At 37.3% G+C, this 21,858-nt stretch overlaps 2 protein-coding genes across 2 annotated transcripts; both read left to right on the top strand.

The window, feature by feature from the left end:
- Positions 1–3,909: 3,909 nt before the first annotated feature.
- On the top strand, positions 3,910–5,857 carry LOC131246047 (transcription factor ABORTED MICROSPORES-like). Its single transcript, XM_058246241.1, has 3 exons — positions 3,910–4,506; positions 5,049–5,225; positions 5,545–5,857. Exons 1-3 carry the CDS (start codon positions 4,330–4,332, stop codon positions 5,614–5,616), a joined length of 426 nt encoding a protein of 141 aa, XP_058102224.1. The 5' UTR covers positions 3,910–4,329; the 3' UTR covers positions 5,617–5,857.
- Positions 5,858–11,808: 5,951 nt separating this feature from the next.
- Positions 11,809–19,462, top strand: LOC131237596 (protein THYLAKOID ASSEMBLY 8-like, chloroplastic). The gene is made up of 3 exons (XM_058235456.1): positions 11,809–12,245; positions 15,427–15,817; positions 18,874–19,462. The coding sequence occupies exons 1-2, from the start codon at positions 11,871–11,873 to the stop codon at positions 15,814–15,816; spliced, it is 765 nt and encodes a 254-aa protein (XP_058091439.1). The 5' UTR covers positions 11,809–11,870; the 3' UTR covers position 15,817; positions 18,874–19,462.
- Positions 19,463–21,858: the final 2,396 nt, after the last annotated feature.

The following is a 21,858-nucleotide window of genomic DNA, read 5'->3' as shown; positions in this document are numbered from 1 at the left end:
TAGCTTGTGATACTACGTACCATCATCCCGACTTCACAATCCAGCATGGTCATTCCATTCGCACCACATATCGCATTACATTCGCAGCATATGACATTTTGGGTTACCGTGTTTCTGCATTTATATGGTCTAGATACGGCTGACGTATTTGTGAACTCATCAGGAAGTATATATTGCATTGCATCCTGGGCATCTGATAATTGGCTGTCTATGACTCTTCATTTGCATAGCTGATCTGTATTGCGTACTCTGATATTGTATGACTCATGAACTTGTCAGTATTTTCGCTTAATCTATTATCGTATAATTTATGATCTTATCAGTATTTCTACTTAATCTAATAATTCATGATCTTGTCAGTATTTCTGCTTATTCTGATATTGTTCGATTTATGGATTAACAGTATTTCCAGTATTGTATGATTATGACATTATATTGGATACTTGACACTTACACCACTCTCTAAGCTTTCTATAAGTTTATGTACGATAGATGCGTGCAAGTGATGTTAGGTTGCATCGACATTGAGCATGGAGAGTGTAGCTGTCTTCTGGAGCGTTGAATTTATTTGGACATATGTATTTCCCTTTCAGCATTGCATTCAAAGTTTATATTAGTGGATATGTGATGATGATGTTGTTGCCTTTGTGATTTTGGTATACTTGTGGTTATGCTTATTACGAGCTAAATGTACATTGGAAAGAAAAAGTCCTCCTTGTAAGATCCCAGGATCGGAATTTGGTGTATGGATGCTAGAAGCCGAGAATGGGGTACTACGGAGGCTGTCGGCACCGAATTCGACAATCGTAAATTTTATGAGCCCGATTTCTGAATTTGGGACGTGACATGACAAAACATTAATTTAAGCCCAATGCTTTAAAGAAAGAAAAATAACATATCTTTTTAAAGTTGACTCTTTTATTTCTCTCCTATTTTTTGTCAATTTCTTCTAAGTAGACCAATTTAGAAATCTGTTTTCTAAAAGTTGACTCTCTTTTTTTCTTTATTATCTTTCCGTCTATCTATTTTTTAAAGCAAAAGATCCAGCTAAGCAAAATCTTATAAAAAAAAGTATAGCACATTTTTTAACAGTGAAATGTTTGTAATTATTTTGCATCTAATTTTCTCTCACTTTATTCCGGAAACAAGCTTAATTCAACATAATAGGTAAGAAGAAAAAAAAAAATCATTTTTCTAGAATGAAAGTTTCTACTGACAATCTGTTAGGGAATAATAAAAAAAAAAAGTAGAAGTGCATAGAAAATTGAAAACAATAATTATGAGCATTTTTGTATGAGAAAAAGTGTACATTATTATATACTTTAGTGTGTATATATATATATATATATATATATATATATATATATATATATATATATATATATATATATATATATTAATGTTTTGAAAAGCAATACTATAGCTAAGCTACCACTAAACAATGGATATACTCAGGGTAAAAATTCAAAGAAGAACCTTGCTCCTCAAGCAACAAAAGATGATGATACGCATGCCTTATAAATTACTTTTAAAATTACATACTAGCAGTAACTCAAATTAAACTGTCTAAATTATGACCACCTGTTTATATGCATTGCGAGCTAAAAATTAGGGGTATTTGATCATCCTACCATCGGATTAGTGGACATTTATTAATCAGTTAAAACTAAAAAAATGTCTAATGATCCTTTTGTTTACATACCCTCACACTCACACACACCACATTGGTACTTGAAACCCATAGGGTGGTCTACTACTTAGCCATATAAAAAAAAATCACATGATACTATATTTCAACAAAACAAGTGTCCACCAATCAATAGTTAGAATTGTTTAGCCAATCTTATTTTTGGACTGCAGCTAAGCAGCAATGGGCTCCACAATTTAGCCTAATTGACTTTGAAATTTTAACCAGTATTTCCAAGAACATGTATATCAAGCGTCATTGGCAGCCGGAGTATTAAATAACTCCGCACGTATCTTTCTAACAATCTGTACTTTCCGTCTGATAATACAAGCTGCAAAAGTACCAGCTCCAGAGGGATCATATGATCCTCCCAACAGAGGAGGCGTTTAGCATCCTCATGCCACTGGTTTGTACTTGAAGGACCCATGATTCGGTGATCCAGACCAATGATCCAATCGTACCCTACAATGGATGATTCATGCCCCAAAATTATCGACGGTTCAAATTCAACCTAGAAAAAAGGCGACAGTTTTGTTAGGATCTTGCAAATTCCAATATGGGGGAACTTCTCTGCACTGTCCATCCAATGTGGGGCCCACCATATCAATTGTCCAGATCGCTGCACCAGGGCCCCACTTCATCCTCACTCCAAGGCTACCCATAAAATTCGGAAACGGATTGGCTACTCCCCTGCCACCAGCCAATGGCTGGTGTTCGGTGGTCTGTGGGCCCCACCATGATGTATGTGTTTCATCCATGCCGTCCATCTATTTTTATAGATCATTTTATGATATTACACAAAAAATGAGATATATCCCAATCTCAAGTGGACCACATTACAGGAAACAGTGTTGAATGAACGTCGACCATTAAAAACTTTTTGGGGGCCATAAAAGTATTGGATCAAGCTGATCTTTGTTTTTTCCCTTCATCTGGGTCTTTATGACCTAATCAACAGATTGGATGTCAGATAAACAGTACAGTGGGCCTTAGGAGGATTTAAATGATGGATATCCAATCACTATTGTTTTCCTGTGGTGTGGTCCACCTAAGATTTATATCCCTCTTATTTTTAGGATGAAGCCCTAAAATGATCTTTAAAAATGGATGAACGGAATGGATGAAACACATACATCATGGTGGGGCCCACAGACCACCGAACACCAGCCACAGGGCTGGTGTCAGGGGGAGTAGCCAATCCGTTCCCATAAAATTCACGCTCCAAGGCACAACACCCTCATGCTTCTCTGCACTCCTGTGTACGGCCAAACCAACCAATCCTACTAAGAGAATCTCATGCTCACATCCAACCTGTTGGACTGCTTGTTTACCATCCAATCAGCTGATAATTTTCAACATGTCATGTTAGTGATAAATCCAACCTGTCCAAAATGTTGACACCAATACAAAGATCACCTTAGGAAAAAATCAGACTAATCTGCCTATTTACTGGGCCACACCAACATTTCTTTATTATATCTATGGTTATCATTGTTTTCCATGGCATACCCCCATCTAGATAGTAGAATGTGTGGATTTTTTTCACACTGGATGATCCTTTTGGTGGGGCCAACCTATTAGATGGATTGGATTTTACACAAACATGAAAGGTTGGGAGTCATCAGCCGGTTGGACGTTAAGTTAACATCCAACCGGCTGGATGTGAACGTTCCTCCTACATAAATATCAGGTTTTGGCGCAAATTCAAATGCAATTCCAAGTTGGGTAGTCAGGACAGGATGGAATATGGTGCCGAGCCAAAGGTCCAGTACAAGTCCAAGAACCTGGTAGCTGAGAGGAATAGAAGGAATAAGCTCAATTCAAGGCTCTATGCTCTACGTGCATTGGTCCCAAACATTACAAAGGCAAACCCATGAATTTCATTTCCCATTTGGGTCTTTTCCCACGTTAATGATTTTATTATCTTAGCTTGTTTTTTCTTATTAAAATCAATATTTTATGGGTTCTCTAACACTAATGATTCTCTTATGTTAGCTTAGCTTTCCAGCCCGTTTGCTTGTGTGCCACTTAAAAAATGAGTTCATTTCATTTTAGTTAATCATAATATTTTAGAGATCGTGATTGTTGGTTATTGAGAATATTTTAATCCTTTCCGGAAAGAAATCTCTAATGTATAATTATCATCAACTGAAATTAGACTCTTTTTTAAGTGGCAGCCAAACAAGCGTCTAGTTTTGCTAGTAAACGTTACTCTCTCTTCTTTTTTTTGGGGGGCATTTTGTTGTTTTTATTAGCCTAGCTTCTATGTTTCCTTATAAAAAGACCTTTTACTTTTTGGGTTTTCTTATGTTGCGTTTGGATGCACTATCGAATTAAATAGCAATAACTAGTAATTTGGTGAATCAGATATTGTTGAATTGCAAGAACCTTCTTTTACCATTCATGACTTGGGTTGTCATTGCCATTAGGTTCCTTTCAAGTTGGTCTTAAAACTAACATAATGGCAATTTGAGGGCTACTTCTTCCTTATTAGTTCTGGAAAGCATTACGATTTGGTAATGTCCCTTGAATGAACATAACGTTCATGATAAATTTCAGCTGTCCACCCAAACACACCCTTAGATTATTGATTTTTGTATTCAAACTCAATTGTTTCTTATTAGTCTTTTCTCTCATATTAGATGAATAAAGCAACTATCATTGACGACGCATATGATTACATTAAGGCGCTAAAGATGGAAGTGGAGAGTCTCCAAAATGAGCTTGTGGAAATTACCAACGAAGAGAGAGATAAACCAACGATTGTCGCAAGCACAAGCTGCTTGGAGGAGTCGGTGCAAATGACCGAAAAATGCAAGGCATGCCATCTATCTTGAGATGGTGGATGATTTTTAATTTTTTATTTTTTTGGTTTTTCTCATTAACATGACTGAGGGATCATACCTAAAAGGCCTACTTACAATGTTGCCTTGCACGTGCCAATGTAGCATGTATGTGCATGATCTTGGCCACTCATTGAGTGGGCAACACCATCTATGTGCCATGGCTTGAAAATCAGGTCAATCAAATCATTATGAGGGCTAAATACGGTTTTTCGAATGTGGAATTCTTTAACTTGCCACTATTGTAATACATATGTTAGTCTACCTAATTACCAAATTAGCATGATTATTTGGGCTATGGCACATACTTCCGACAAGTGATCACATAGTGATCAAGAGAAAAATGCATTGAAACACCATTTTAGTGTCACCCAAACACTCCCTTAGGCCGTGGTTAATCTGGTGGTTTCCATCAAGTAGATGGTAGAGATGGCATATAAACCGAGTTTATGTACTAATTTTTTATAAGCATTCTTATAAGAGTTTGATTTTAAATTTTCATTCCTAATTACATATAGGTAGAGGTTGTGGTGAGTACCATAGATCTTAATAAGTTCAACATAAAGATAGTATGTGAGGAAAGGCAAGGTGGGTTTACAAAACTGATGGAGAAATTGGCTTATCTTGGCTTAGAGGTGACAAGCATCAATGCTACTACATTCAAAGGTGTTGTTTTGAATACAATTTCTGTACAGGTAAGAATAACCTCAAACACTTCATGTTATTACTCATGTTTTTTTAATTGGATTTTAATATTCATTGAGCTCATCTATGATTCTTGATTCAAAATCATGGTTTAAAAAATATCAGGTGCATTATAAATGGACCGCCAATATCAGTACCAAAATCACCTAAAATGTTCATGTCCAAACTTCACAATTCATAGCATGCATTGTTAAATGCGGGAATCGTTTGATGCAATCTCCAACGGGATACCGAGCCATGCTTGGATCTTAAAAGCAATTATCATCATCGAAATTTATTTTATTTATCCTATTTTTCACATGATTGCAGGGGAGAGAATTGGAAATATTAAAAGCAGAACAAGTGAAGGAATGCCTCATGCAAATGGTTACATACAATTAGGCTAATGAAGAAAGCTGTCATTGCTACCATTTTTATACATCTCCCTTCCTATATATCTTTCAATTTATTATATTTTTATTAATTAAGAATTAAGTACTATTTTTACCCATAAGATTGATATAACAGCCCATAAGTTATCCATGGGAACAAAAGTTGGGAAATCATCTATCACGACCAAGTTAGTTATGTCGGAGAATTTATTATCTAAGATTGTCAGCGTATTATTGATATATTATAAAATTCCATGTGAGAGTTTTTGCAATATTTTCCAAGTCATGGTAGACTCATGCCTTCAATTTTGACAACATGGTTTAATGGTCTACATTTTGGTTTGCCATTTTGTTGGGAACAATCCTTTTGAAATGGAACAAAGATATTTTGGTTTTTGTATGTCTTGATGGTCCTTTGGGCTTTATTTTAATTTCTTTAGGTATGGTTTATGAATACTTATGTGATACATTTTTACCATCTTTTCACCATAGTGACAAATCTTGTTCTCGACAATTTCTCTCATGATATATATGTTTTTCTCGTGTAACAAAGGAAAAAAATTGCTAAAAATAAAAATTGCAAATTTTTTTGTTGTAAATTAATGAATGGTTTTAAATTTTCAAATATGCAATGGTATAAGTTGATTTTTTTATATACTTCTAATCAATTTATAAAAAATAAAAATAAAACATGCTAAGATTATAAAATCTCAAAGTACTAGCTTGAAAATTTTATATATCTATATATGTATGTATGTGTGTATATTTATATATATCATTTCATCAATTTTTCACCCAGAAAAATGGTGAGATTTTAAAAATCACGGTAATATGTGTGACGATGCTTCGCATAGCATACATGAGTTTTACTTTCAGTGAATGGTAAAACCATGGTTCTATGATCTAAAATATTGGTCTTTTGAATCCTACATGGATGAGGCATGCCCTAAAAATCTCCCAAATTGGAAGATCACAATATCTAGGTCATTTTCATTAGAATTTTGACCTTTGTTGTACTTCTTTTGTTAATGGTCTACATGTAGGCTGTAAATAGAAAATTATATATTGTCCTGTTGAAGAGATTTTTAAGATATAGTCATCCATGTTGGAACAAAATAAACTAATTTCTGGGTTACCAAACCATGGACATACTTGTTGAAATTGAAAATTTATGTAAACCATACAAAGATTTAGGCCACACATATCATATAACTCCCTTGTGTCTAATAACTTTCCATTGTTTATACTCAAGTCCTCCCATCATGGTGAAATAAGCTACTTGTAGCTTGCGTTTGGGACACATTGTCCAATTAAATAACTATAATTAGTTCAATATGTGTTTGGATGTAACATGAAATCACGATTGGTGGGACTTTATAGCCAGTAAGGCATGCTTTGTTTGATATACAATAAGGCAGGATTAGGTGATCCACATGTCTCAAAATTAAAGTTGTCAAACAGTAAATCCAAGGGGAGCTAGGGGCTGTGGATTCCTCAAGCTGATAATACATCATAGGTGGTGAGATATGGCTCATTTCACCATTCAATGGTATATCATGACACCGAGGACTGTAGCACTTCTGTAATGGCACAACGGTTGATAGAAATTCTCAATCCATGTTGAATGTGGAAATTCTAACTAGAGGGGCAGTTTGATCATCATCATGTATTAGAGTGCCAAGCCTGAGTAGGGTTGTTTTAGACCAAAATGATTGATATGGCCCCATTTGCAAATAATCACTTAAATAATAAGTTTGTAAATAACTAATTAAATTCATGGTTATTGCAGTCATCTACTTTTAGTAAATTTTTTGAATAACTATTAACTTTTTTGGCATATTTTTAAAAAATGACGAAGATGCCTTAGTTTGGAACTTCTCACTCTCTTTATCTATGTGCATCTCAAAAAGAAAATCTCCATTAAAATTATTATATGCCATGTTCTAAGAAAATTAAAGGGTTTATGCTCTTCTCATAGAGATGAACTTTGTAGTATTTTTCATATGGGCGTCTTCTTCATTTTGTAATGGTTATCTCTAAAGTTAAGAAAAACTAATGAAATGTAGGTATTTGCGGTAATGATGAATTATCAATGTAGTTATTTGCAAACCATATATTTTTATGTGTGGATTGCAAATAATGTAGCATTGGTGTGAGAATTTGCAACAACCTCTTCAAAATTTGATTTTGTTCCATAGATGCCTGGAAAATGTTGCTACTCAAAAACTTACCCTGTCTATCTTTATCAATAAACTTAGTTCAATCTTCATGGTGTTATGGGTTTGTGCCTGTCAAGGCATATCAAAGGTCAAAGAATCAGATCAATTAAAAAATTAATTAGCTATGCCATTTAGTCAATGCATTTAACATAACTCAAATAAAGCCTCGAGTACTGATATGTAAGCAATTCTTCCTAGAGGTTTGCTCGAATTTATTTTTATGTACTATAATAAGATGCATTGAGAATCTAACAACTGGATTTGGGCCTTTTCAATGATTTGAATAGTTTATTTGATAAACTTTCCTTAGATAGGAGATGCCCTAAAAAAATTTCAATTTGAATATCCCAACCTATTGATTATAAAAAGGTTATGGTCATGTTTAAAGGAAAAGAGTCATATTATCAAAAATTAAAATAATTCAATTGTGAGCTATCATTTATAATTTTTCCACCATATGAAGTGATATTTATCATAAACGGCTGGGATCATTGGAAGATAACTTTGATTCAAAGGCTAAAGTCACGACATATCATATTGCAATCATCGAGATTTATTTTAGCAAAAGTCTTTTTCCTTTTCTTTTTTTTTTTTCTTCTCTTTTTAATACAAAATTTCTCTTGTATCACCTAAGCGTCCCCTATTAACACAATACTAACATTGTTTAATTCTAAATTAATCACAATGTTTATTGAACAAACCTTCATTTTAAGGTACTTGGTGAAATGTATAATAGGGGTTGCATTCATCCATTCACATGCACAATAATATAGGAGACTGATGTAAGATGAGGAAAGGATGACTCGATAAAGAATCAGGATCACACAAATTTAGTTCTGAGATGCCTTGATTAGATAAAAACAACTTAAATACGATTATAACTTCCAATGGTCATAACTTTTCTAATTAGTCATCTGTTTTACATATATAATATATTGTTGGAAAGCCATCAATGAACTCTATATGCTAGCAATGCCTGTACTTTTTTAAAACAACTTGTTTAAGAGATTATTTTTAGATTTTAAGTTAAAAAATTTAACATATTTTAGTGACTTTTGATTTTTGTATTTTAAAATATTTTATTGTTTGCAGAGCCCACTTCCAATCCTTTTTTAGATGATGGAAGGAAAAAAAAGTCAAATTTGTTTAGAATTTGTTTATTATTTTAGAAAACTTTACTATTTTAGAAATGTTACAAATAGAAGGGCTTTGTAAATAAACTTCAATTAATAATATTATTTTTAAAAAATTCTCTTATGAATTTAAGGACTATTTTTGAATAGAAAACAATCTCCTCTTCCATCCAGGCACTCGCTACGTGGGCATGCATTTTTGTTTCTCCATATTGCATGCTTGGAATATGTCAATGACGACCCAACCAGACATCTATGGGCTCCATCTTAACGAGTTTGACATTCATAATCTAACAAATGAGTGGAGTCATTGCTGGTTTCTGTCTTCTAATGTTCGCTTATATGTTAATGATTAAAGGATTTCAGTCACACAAACATTGTGATTTTTGGACCATGGATGACTCAATATTGGAAATACCAACTTAACGGTCTTGATCGCATATACATGTGACGTGTGCCAAAATGACATGGAATGTCCGGAAATGCCATATACTTTTGCCAACCATTATGCTTTGGCCACCCATTAAATTATGGGCACCTACTGGACTTTTGGTTGTCCAATTACTATAAATTGGATTTATGATCCATCTTTAAAGGGCCACAATTTCCACATTGTGGATTGACACACATGCATTCTTAGAGCAAGTGCATGAATCCACTGCTTAAAAGAAGAATCCGGATCCTCTGCTTGCTATATGCTAGAAAATCCTGGTTAATGCAATTTTATTGGGCCACATCATTACACACTGCATTTAATGCAACAATGCTAACAATGTCAATCATGATCTGTACCAATCACAATACATAAAAATAAGATTTTTCTGCTTGTGATAAGCTGAGGATTTGAATTCTTAAAAGAAAGGCACATGGGTTGCTGAGCAATGAAGTGCAAAAGCAGCCCTATCCATTAGGGGAGGCAATGGGCTGGGCCATGTTAGGCTTGGGCTAGGCATGACACTTAAGACCAAAACCCAAGATGGGCCTACCACAATGGGCCAATTCCAAGCTTGAAAAGATTGGTTGAGTCAAATCCAACTCGACCTGGCCCGAAAAAACTTGGTAAACTTTCTATTTTCCACTTGAATGTTCCCAAGCGAGGATAACCTGTTACCCTTGCTGTGTGGGCCCACCTTGATGCATTTGTTGTATATCCCCACCATCCATCCATTTTTTTTAATCTTATTTTAGGATGCAATCCCAAACATTAAGAAAATTCAAATCTCAAGTGAACCATACCACTAGAAACAGTCATGAATAATCATTAAAAACTTTTTGTGGCCACATAATTTTTGGATTAAGCTGATCTCAGTATTTTCCCTTCATCCAGATCTTCTTGATACTATTAACGGGTTGGATGGCAAATAAATATTAAGAAATTCTTACAATGGGTCATTGAAATTGTTAATGGTAAGGCACTCAATCAACACTTTTTCCTGTGGTTTGGTCCACCTGAGATTTGGATCTACTTAATATTTGAGACCACATCCTCAAATAGACTGGAGAAACAATTCGAAGACATGAATATACAACAAAACATCAAGGTGGGCTCTATGGTAAGGGTAACGCCTAATCCACTCCTTGTTCCTAATCTATAATCTATCAATTGTTCATGTGGACCACACGTGCACAAAATATTAGATAATTTAGAGGAATGAAATCAACAGTCTATATTCAAGATGGATAGATTACCTAATAAAGACATAATATAATGTTGGGCTGGGATTGGACAAGCTAAAGTGACCTGAGCAGGTGCCTAACCCAAACATTGATCAGGTCATGCATGTAGTGGTGTCAATGGGCTGGGCTCAGGCCTGAAAAATCAGAATTTTAAACCAGCTCTGCCTGATGGCCCGGCCCGAAACAGTTCAAAATCGGGGCCAAAACCTACCCCAGGCCCTGCTCGTTGACAGCCTTACATCACATGCATGTCGGCCTAACCTAGCCACAAGCCAAGCTAAGTGGGTCCAAGCCCAGCCCAATGGTGGCTCTGGTCAGGTACCCTACCCATCGTCAACCTTGTTGTGAGCGCGATCCAAGCTGATAACTGTGTTTTCCCTTCATCCAGGCCGGTGTGAACTTATCAACGGGTTGGATTGGATGGAAAATAAACATTACGGTGGGCCCAAGAAATTTTTAATGGTGGTCGTTCAATTACCACTGTTTTTTGTGGTGTGGTCCACCTTAGATTTGGATCTACTTCATTTTTGGACTCATGCCCTAAAATGATCTGTATAAACGGATGTACGGTGTGGATATATAACAGATACATGAAGGTGGGCCCCACAGTCAGGGTCTCACCCAGCGATTACCCTGCCCTCACCGAATCCGCGCGCAAGATGGTAGAGGGTTTTAGTGGGAACGGATTAGTTGTTACCCTTACCGTGTTGGGATCATATTGATGAATTTTTTGTATATCCATACCGTCCATCTGTTTTTTCAGATCATTCTAGTGAGTGATATAAAAATTTAACCAGATCCAAATCTAAGGTGGACAACACCACTGGAAACAGCGGCGAATGACCATTAAAATCTTTTTGTGGGCCACAAATGTTTTGGATCAAGTTGATATTTTTAATTTTCCTTCATACAGATCTGCTTCACCTTGTCAACATGTTGGAGGGAAAGTAAACATAACGGTAAGCCTTAGGAAGTTTTTAATGGTGGACGTTCAATCAAAAATGTTTTATTTGGTGTGGTCCATATAAGTATTATATTTTTTTCATTTTTTATGTGACATCCTAATATTTTATGAGAAAACGTATGTACGGAGTGGATATACATAAAACCATCAAGGTGGGCCCCACAGTAACACCCACTAAGGTGTTACCCGCATAACACCTAATCCGCTCCCGGGTTTTAGGGACAGAAGAGAGGGTTTTAGCAGTGGAAATGCTTCTATTCTCACGCCTTCAATGGCGATTCGAGCCTTCTTCACTCGATCAAAAATCCCCATTTTCTCTCCATCAATCCTCCAATCCCTGATATCACATTCTCCATCCAATCCCATCAAATCTCAATGCCCAAATCACGAAATCCATCCAAATGGACCCACATCCGATTTCAGGCGTTTCTATCACGATGGGAGGCCGAGGGGGCCGCTTTGGAAAGGAAAGAAGATGATAGGAAAGGAAGCTTTGTTCGTGATTTTGGGCTTGAAGAGATTCAAAGACGATGAAGAAAAGCTCGAGAAGTTCGTGAAATCTCACGTCAAGAGGCTGCTGAAGATGGACATGATTGCTGTCTTGAATGAGTTTGAAAGGCAGGAGGAGGTGATGTTGGCGCTCAAGGTAGGATTTTGATGTTCGAACTTTTCGTTCTGATGCATTTTCTGAGATGTTTCTGATTTCATTTATTTATTTGTTTTTTGCAATTTCTGGAATTGGGTTTTTGAAATAAAGAGACTATTTGCTTGTGGGCCTGTGGTATTCAATGGCGGTGATTTATCCGTTAAGCTAGTGGAATACATGTACTACGGTCTTCATGGAGAAATTCATGGAGCCTATTGTGGATGGAGTCTAGCTTCGAAATCTCAATGATGGAATGATCCTAGCCATCAAATTGGTTACTATCTAATGGACGGTTAAACTAAATTGTTATCCGTGCAAATCTCAATTGGCCAAATCAGGTAGTTAAGATTGTCTGATCGGTGTTGTTTCCGGTCCATGATCCATCCATGTCGTGGGCCCATGATTTGGATGGTCTATGAATTCTGTACATGGATGCAATGTGTAAGGTGGAAGCTGAGAAAATGGTGGGGAACAATCACTCTACTCCATCCTTTCCTCAATAGATTGTTGGGTTTTTATTTTATATTTTATATCAGGGTTCAAAATATCAGAATGCTCCTTTTGTATCATGAATGTATTATGATAAATTCATCCTCTGATGCAATGCAACGTCTGTATTTGAATTTGGATTTGTGCCATAAGGCATCATTTTTAACTGTTTGTATTTACAATATGTCCCTATAAAAATGCATCATATCAGAATGAGTTGGTGCATTCTGATACAAATGCTATGCACCAGAATGCATCGATATATTCCTCAGATGCTTTTAATGGAATTCAATATCATACCAAGATTCAGAATATAAAAAATATTGGTATGATATTGGGATTGTATCACAATAAATTCATACAACAAGATGATATATCCAGATGGTATTTTGAACCTTAATATAGATAGCACAAAAGGGTGGACCGTGCTACATTTTTGTTTTTGTTTTTGTTTTTTTTTTTTTGACAAAAGTAAATTTGATGTTTAATCTCTTGGTTTGTCTTTTTAGCTTATACCGTAATGTATTTGGATGCAAAATTGACCTAGACCGAGAAATGAGCCACAACAAAGTTTAATGTTAAAGTTAGGTTAGTCCTTTCAAGTGAATAGATGACCCAATCTCTGATTTTGTTCATTTTAACTTGGAATTGAAACAAAATTAATTGCAATATAACTAGCATTCCTACTCATAAATATGTCATGGCAATTGACACCCACTTTTTTTTTTTTTTTTGAACATATTGACTTCCACTTCATTGCAGCTTAATCATCACAATATGAATCAAATTGTACACCCAAACATATCCTTGACATTTGTTTTCTCATCAAACTGGTCAAATGGCTTTATGAATGAATTATTAGTTTTACCTTTCAAAAAAAAAAAAGAAGAAGAAGAAGAAGAAGAAGAAGAAGAAGAAGAAAAGAAAAAGAAAAAGAAAAAGGAAAAAGTATAAATTACTACTTTTTCTTGATAAAAAAGATTATTAATTTTCTGGTTTTAAAGATTGTACAAATATTATGGAAGGGGAATTGATTTTGGATTTTTATTCCAAGGTTCTTTTTTCAAGTGAAGGTTGACTTTTAGTTCAGGTGTTTTTCTTCCAGTTTCTTCTTTTTGTTCTCCTTAAAAAATTTTCCCCCTTTTCTTCTTCTTTTTCTTTCTTTTTATATTTTTTTTCAAGGATCATCTTGGAGGTCGAGCCGTGCCTTTTCAATCGATACTTACTTTTTGAAAATTTCAGATCCTTTGGTCTGTGCTTAAGGTCTGGTTTCAAAGTGGGTCCCGCCCATATGGAGTGATGCTGGCACAACCTTACTATGGCCCAACCTAAAACACTTCTAGTTTGGCTGATAGTTGTATATTTCCTCTTTGCACATCTTGTTTGTTTTCCTGATTTAAGTTCTTCTGGAGGATATTAGGTTGGAATTCAGGGATCTAGGTTAGTGTTCAAGGTTTCGTTCTCTCCTTCCCAAGTTTCTATTATTGTCCATCTCTGACTTGGATCTATTAAATGCGGCAACTTCCAAATCCACCCTAAGGAATGGCCGAGTTGGTTATAATGCCTGCTCTCTTGAGGTACAACCTCGAACAACGTTGCCTGAATTGTGGATTGCTCCAGCACATGGTACAGGAACCATTATCTGGTACGCTACTTCCTTCAACATGCTGTATGATAGGTGTTGGATCATATAGGTCCCTTAGTATTTCCACTAAGTATTTGCAATATAGTTTCATGTACAAGTTAATATGATTTATATATGCAATGATGAATGTTATTATTATAATTCATGCATGTGTAGTACAATATTTTATACTATATGCATGCTATTGCATAAATCAAAGTATTTGCATTCTAAAATATAAATTTAAGTTATGATGTAATGAACACTAAAAGAGAACCATGATTTTGGTTGGGTAAAAATAACAATGTGGATAGTAGATGACCCATAATCTAGTCGTACGTTCAGATAGAAATGTAGGAGGTTTGGTGATTTAGGTAACATTCACCCAGAATAGTCTCCTTGCAGGCTTTCATGAGCGGCAGCCCCAAATGCTCAGTTTTTCCATTCTATAATGCTGAATAATGGGATGCTGGCTGTTGTACCACTACTACATTCCAGCGGTACAACCCCCCCACTTACACATTGCATGTTCCTTTAATCCAAAACCATCAATAGTATGACCTAAAAATGACGCTGAAAGCAAGAAGTAGCCAGTGGTCCAAATTCAACAAACAAATGTCTATTCATTAGGGATTTGGAACGTTCAATCAACCCAATTTTAGGGATATGAGTGATCTGTAGTGGCTCCCAGTATTTGGGTGGTTTAGATTTGAGGTAAATGTGCGTATGTACAACATGATTTATAAATTATCCAAATATTACTCGGTATCATCCAAGTCGTATAGGTTTTAGTCCAAAACGGTACAGATAAACAGAACAACATGGGAGCAAAACTTACTGGAATGAAACGATATGGACCGAAACGGTGTGATTCTCACCAATTTCAATCCCGTGGTAATTCATTCCAAACCACTTAAATCCATGTACTGTAGCACTGTATTTGTGGTAATTTGCCTAGCACCTGATTAAACCCTTGTTTCTTGACTAGTTCTTGCTATATTGTATTTGGGATGATTAAGAGAATCGGACTTGATCTTATTAACAAGTAACAAATTTTTGGGTTTTCAGATGTTTAGAGTAATTCAAAAGGAAGATTGGTATAAGCCTGATGTCTTTCTCTACAAGGATTTGATCATTGCATTAGCAAAGACTAAACGTATGGAAGATGCAATGCAAGTGTGGGAGAGTATGAGGAAAGAGGATCTGTTTCCTGATTCTCAGACATATGCTGAAGTAATCAGGGGATTCTTGAAATATGGCTCACCTGCTGATGCCATGAATATTTATGAGGATATGAAGAAATCGCCAGACCCGCCAGAGGAACTGCCATTCAGGATCTTGTTAAAGGGGCTCCTCCCACATCCGCTGTTGAGAAACAGAGTCAAACAAGATTTTGAGGAGATGTTTCCAGATCGGCATGTTTACGATCCTCCCGAAGAGATCTTCGGCATGCGCTGAGGTATGCAATTTGTAAGCAGTTATTTTTTTCACCTACTTTCGTACAATTGTGTTTGTACATGACTGTTGAAACTCATGTGCCTCTACTATCTTGATGTTTTAGGCTATAAGATTAACCAGTGGATCTTCCCTCACTATTCCTTCACTTCTAATGGTGGTGTGATGTCATTGTATATGTTGCATACGTACTTGACAATCCAGAACATTCAAATTGTGGACCCCACTGTGGATGGCCATATGATATCATCCATTGAATTTGGACAATTGTTTTTTTTATTATTATTTTAAACCATCTATTTGATGGCCACTAATTGCATGGATAGAATCATCTGTGTGTGATTTTATAATATGCTCCGTCCACAGTGTAACCTGCAATTTGGGGTTGGATGGTCTGGATTGATGTACACATGTATGGTGATGACTGCTGAGCCACCCTTATTTAGGAAATTGTGGAAAATGCACTTTTTTAAAAAAAATTATTCAAGTTCTGAATCCTGAAAAAAAATTAGAAGGCTTACAATGATAATCTCTGAATCCTGTACTTCAGCACATGGAAATGTGTTTTCTTTCTTTTGGGAAGCCGAAATTGCATTTGTTTTTTCAATATGGTCCTCTACTTACAATGATAATCTCTAAAATTTGTTTTTTCATTTTCTCTCTCTTGTTTCTCTGTTTTCTGTTTTTTCAGCCCCTAGCCTTTTCGGAATAAATTTACTGTTTCAAAAAATAAAAAAGAAAAAAGGAAATTGCATTTGTTTTATCACTTTTTTTTAAATCTTTTCTTGTCCCACACGCATGTCTAGCACAGTCGCATAAGTGCCTCCCACATGTGCCAATGTGGCACACATGCAAGATGAAAGCGTCCATCAGAGGGTCCCAGATTGTAGTTGCTCTGGCCCAAGAATCAGGATGGTTAATCAGGTTGGCCACGATATATGAAACAGACAATAAAAAAGTCATGCTGATTGTCCAGATTCAACATACTGGTGCTCCCAAATTGATAAGGAAGAATGCTAATTCTTGGGCCATGTCATCTACAGAGTTGGGCCCACTTGATGGACTGGTTTAGTCCTCGCACATGTGCCAGGTTGGAACGTGTGGGGACATGTAGAGGAGAGCTGCATCATGCATGTGTGGGATGAGCAAACGTCTACAATTAATACTGAAGCATTGTATATGGCTACAACACTTATTTGGATGATTCCGAGTATCTTAGGTAATATGCACTCTGGTATTTATTGTCAAACAAATAGATATCACCCACTTGAGTGCACATGTTTGGCTAAGATCTTTCATGAAAACAAAAGAAACATCCCCAGAACTATAGTTTATTATTAAAGAGCTGCTAGTCACTGTAGTTGATTTCAGAATACTACTCTGCCATGTGTGCCAATATAACCCTGTCATCTGGTAGCCCACATGCGTAGGTCGACTGGGGAACGCTGGTTAATTCCTTTCGACCATTCATTTCTTTTCATGCACAAGTTGCTACCTGATGATTTGGCTGGCCTGATTTGGGCCACAACACACAGACATGTCCACCTTGATGAACTGCCCAGATCTCACACATTTACCTATGACTTATCTCTAATCTAACTAATCTATCAGAACATAAACACTGAATTCCTTTGGCCTTTAGCTTATTTTAACACAAGTGTTCAAACCATGCAAAACTCAGTTTTCCCATTTTCTTGGTATGCTAAAACTGCAGGTTGGTCTTGTGATATTGGCTTCGTATTTAGAAAAATGGACTTGTGAAAATAAACTCGAATCCTTGTCTTTACTTCTGTAGCTCTGATCTTGGAATTCCACACTGAGGTTTAGGGACAATGATGAATAAAAGGACCCATCACCCCCAATGGGAAGATCAACTGTAAGATCCTCAACTGACAATATGCACAGTGCCTGGGCTGTCGTACTGTGGATGGACCATGCCTCAGAATCTCCTAGATGAGAGGATCCTAGCGAATCCTGAGCCTTTCTTTAGCTCCTGTATTGGCTGTATATTTGCAGGCCACACAAAATGAAAGGTCAAGATTGTCTTATAGATGACATCATCCTATGGATCATCAACAGTGAGATTCAACAGGTCAATGGTATGGATCACTCATCATGGACCCCTACTCATACAACTGAACAGCTGCAAATACAGTGCATAGCGCTGTGTTGAGGATCTTGTAATTCCACAAACTGAAATTCTAACGCATGTATAGCCCACATTACTATCAATATGCCAATGTTCAGGTTATTTAAGTAACATATGTCCAACATGGAGTGTGTGTACTGACGTGGGTGTGTACTAACAAGCTAACCCAAAAAAGAGAAGAGGTAACATATGTCCAACAGTTTGTACAGTACCTTTGGGGTTTTGAGTTTGTACAGGTGTGGCCAGATATTCAGTCATCCAAACCATTGGTTTTACCTGACTTGATGTTGTTGGCCCATACACCAAATATTCTATAGCTGGGATCTTCCAATCTGGGTCATTTTCGGTGCATTTAACTGTCTATGCTGAGCTCCATCATTTTAAAGTTGAATGGTCGAACTGTAGGCACACTTGTAAAAAATGGAAACCCAAACATCCTGTACTAACTCTTGGCCCAAACATAGTATAATACATCCAATGTGCAACATAGTGTACAATCTACTTTATATATATATATATATATATATATATATATATATAGAGAGAGAGAGAGAGAGAGAGAGGTGGTGGACCTAGACCATCAATCCAGTGGGTCTTGTCCATACACAGCTCATGGTTCAAAATCTCAATGATCTAGGATCAGAATTACCTCTGGTGTCGACCATCACTTATTTTCAATTTTTTCCCTGTCTGTAACACCAATGTACGTATGACTAGGGTGAGTCGATACATTTGATTTTTAACAGGTGGGATGCATTAGATGGACTGTCCAGATCCACTGTCTCACCTTGCATGTGCCAATTATCACCTGACTAATGCCCCCTGCTAATCAGGGATACGTAGAACGATCCATAAATTTCTCTCCCCTTCTCACAGCAGATCTGAACTAAACTCCTTGGGTTTTATTTCAGGCCCCTTCAGAAACCTTTCACCATGTTGGAAGCACGGCGCCCGCCTACAACATACCTTCTTCTGTGGCAGCAAGCGTGGTTAAGGAAAGCAGATTCTCCTATAACTGAAAATCGCCATTCAAGGGTATATGCAATACCATCCTTTGGTTATTAGTTTGTTCGATTGGGGTGATTGGTTCATTGATCCAGACCGTTGGTCTGATGCCCCATCACCACACAACCATCAATCACTGTAGATTGATTGGCCGAGCAAGTCTCCCAGGTTCGAAGCTCCTGACCACTAACATTGGGCCTTTGTTCAGTGTGGCCTGTTTCTGTATTTCTATTATTAACCGCCTACCTGCCCAAATTGGAAGGTTAGGATTATTATATAGAGGAGATATTGGCGAGGTCCTTCTACAGTGGGGCCCAGAAGACCAATGGTGTAGATGTGGATCACTGCACCATGGGCCTCACATCTTACAAACTGTAAGCACTCGTATAATCTTCTCTGCTTCTTTGTATTGTTGAAATTTTGCTTGATGATATTGTAACTTGATTTTGTTGCTACTTGGTTGAATTTCATCATCTTCTAAGCTGGCTTTCTTCATGTGGCACACGTATTGAACATCCAAGCCATTGATCATGTTGGCCACAGTGTGTGGTGCAGATTCTTTTGAAAAAAGAAAAAAGAAAAGAAAGAAAGAAGGAATCAGTGGTCCATTTTGTATGGTATTTATGAGTGAGCCAGCCTGATTTTCAGGCCATGCTTCTTCATGTTGAGCCCCAGCTGATGGGTGGATGAGAACTCATCGTGTTATATAGGTTGGCACGTGTGCAGTGAATGTCCTCTTCAACAGATTAAGAATCGTCTCGGTTCATCTCAGCCACGGCCTGGCCCTGTGTAGGCGTGGCGTTTCAAAACGCACCCTGGGACACGTGTGATAAGCATGTGACCTTCTGTGGGTCCCACTCTTCCATCTATCCTCAATTAAATCGTGGGCGCGGCTTCGGTGGATCCGAGGTGGGTGCGACCCCTGACAGTGGGACTCACAGTGACGCACGTGCCTTAAATCTACACGGTCCAATCATTTTGACCGTTCATTTTAAGACATGATCCCAAAAATGAAGCTGACCCAAATATTTGATGGACCACACAGGAAACAGTCATGATTGAATCCCCACCATTAAAAACTTCATGGATTCAACCGGAATGTTTATTTGCCATCCAACCTGTTGATAAGGTTACAGAGACCTTAAATGAAGAGACCACACAAATATAATCTTGATCAAAAGCTTTTGTGACCCACGAGATGGTTGTAATGGTCAATGACCACTGTTACCTGTACTATCATCCATCTGAGATTTGTATCTGCTTTTTTTGCATCATGCCCTAAAATGAGCTTTCAATAAGGATGGACGGCGTGGATGTAGTCACATACATCACGGTGTGCTCCATCCACAGTCGGTGGTCCCACCCACCTAGGTGGATCCGGGCATCCACCGAAGCCGCACCCTTAAATCGTCCCAAATCGGATTGCGTACTGAGTTACTCAGTACGCTTTTATTGTACTGAATTAACTCAGTTGGGCCCGCCCACCTTGAATGTATGTGGTCTATCCACGCCGTCCATCCGTTTTTCCAACTAATTTAAGGGGTTGAACCCAAAATTGAAGCATATCTAAGGATCAAGTGGATCATACCAACGGAAACAGTGGGGATAATGATTTCCACCATTGAAACCTTCCTAAGGATCCTCAGTGATGTTTATTTGTCATCCACAATGCTCATGAGATTATAAACACATGGATGAAGGGAAAACAAAAACTATAAGCTTGATCCAAAACTTCTGTTGCCCTAAAGAAATTTTCAACGGTAGATGTTCAATTCAACTGTTTCCTGTGATGTGGTCCATTTGAATATTGGATATGCCTCATTTTTTGGTTCAAGCCCTAAAATTATCTCTTAAAATAGATGGATGGAGCAGATAAAGTATATAAATCATGGTGGAGCTCAATACGCAATCCGCTTCCAAATCGTCCTACCTGATTTTGTCATTTTCGCGACAACAGATTCTAAGCAGCTCCGAACGTTCTCCGTCCGTGAAACAAACACAGGAAAGAACTGGGACACGGGTGGGGGAAGAGGGTCCCACATGCTTTCACCATCTATATATATATATATATATATGGCTAAAACAAGTGGAGCCCACTTTCCTTAGTAGTACATACTATCTTCATCCGGGGATATCGACAACACACTTGGGTTTTCACATTCTACTATTTGCGGCCCATGATTGTAAGATCTGAACCGTTGATATGATGGGATCCGCCATGGATGGTCCATACGCCAAATATTGCCCTAACTGGAAAAATTCCAGCACTTCCAAGTAGTGGACAGTGTACATAGGCGGCGGTTAAGAAAGAAAATGCAGCACAGTTCATGTGAAATCGAAGTAGAAGGATAGAATACGTTGGCATCGCGATTGGTGGGGCCCAATGGTCTGGATCACGGAACCATGTGCCTAGAGCTAGGCATCGGATCGAGTCGACTTGGATTTGGCCCAACCCGACCAGGTCCGGATTTTACATGGCTCAACCCGAACTCAGACAGAACCGGGACCGAGTCTGAGTCAGCTAACTCGGTCCGACCCGAACATGTGTTGGTGTGAACCGATCCGAGTCCGACTCAATTAGGAAAACTAAGTCGGATCGGATTGCCGAACAATAAACATTCGGTGGCCCCATGAAACTTTTAATGGTAGCCATTCAACAACCATTGTTTACTGTGGTGTGGTCCACCGTAGATTTGGACATGCCTCATTTTAGGGGAGCTATCAAAATAGATGAACGGCGTGGATACCTGTCAAAACAAATGAACGGTGTGGATATCTATCAAAATAGATGAACACTAAAAATCACAGCGGTCAAACTTAACTGTTACCCTTAAGTCATGGAAGTAGGACCTTGCTTCATTAAAAGAAAGTTGAGCAAGAACAAGTGGCTG

Source organism: Magnolia sinica, chromosome 1 (assembly GCF_029962835.1).
Source record: "Magnolia sinica isolate HGM2019 chromosome 1, MsV1, whole genome shotgun sequence".
Taxonomy (NCBI): Eukaryota; Viridiplantae; Streptophyta; class Magnoliopsida; order Magnoliales; family Magnoliaceae; genus Magnolia; species Magnolia sinica.
The sequence above is the reverse complement of the archived record's forward strand: the minus strand, read 5'-3'. Positions and strand labels throughout refer to the sequence as shown.

Coding starts and splice junctions, on each gene's coding strand:
- LOC131246047 (XM_058246241.1), top strand. CDS start 4,330: ATGAATAAAGCAACTATCATTGACGACGCATATGATTACATTAAGGCG. Junction 4,507..5,048: donor AAATGACCGAAAAATGCAAG/GCATGCCATCTA, acceptor AATTACATATAG/GTAGAGGTTGTGGTGAGTAC. Junction 5,226..5,544: donor TGAATACAATTTCTGTACAG/GTAAGAATAACC, acceptor ACATGATTGCAG/GGGAGAGAATTGGAAATATT.
- LOC131237596 (XM_058235456.1), top strand. CDS start 11,871: ATGGCGATTCGAGCCTTCTTCACTCGATCAAAAATCCCCATTTTCTCT. Junction 12,246..15,426: donor AGGTGATGTTGGCGCTCAAG/GTAGGATTTTGA, acceptor TTGGGTTTTCAG/ATGTTTAGAGTAATTCAAAA.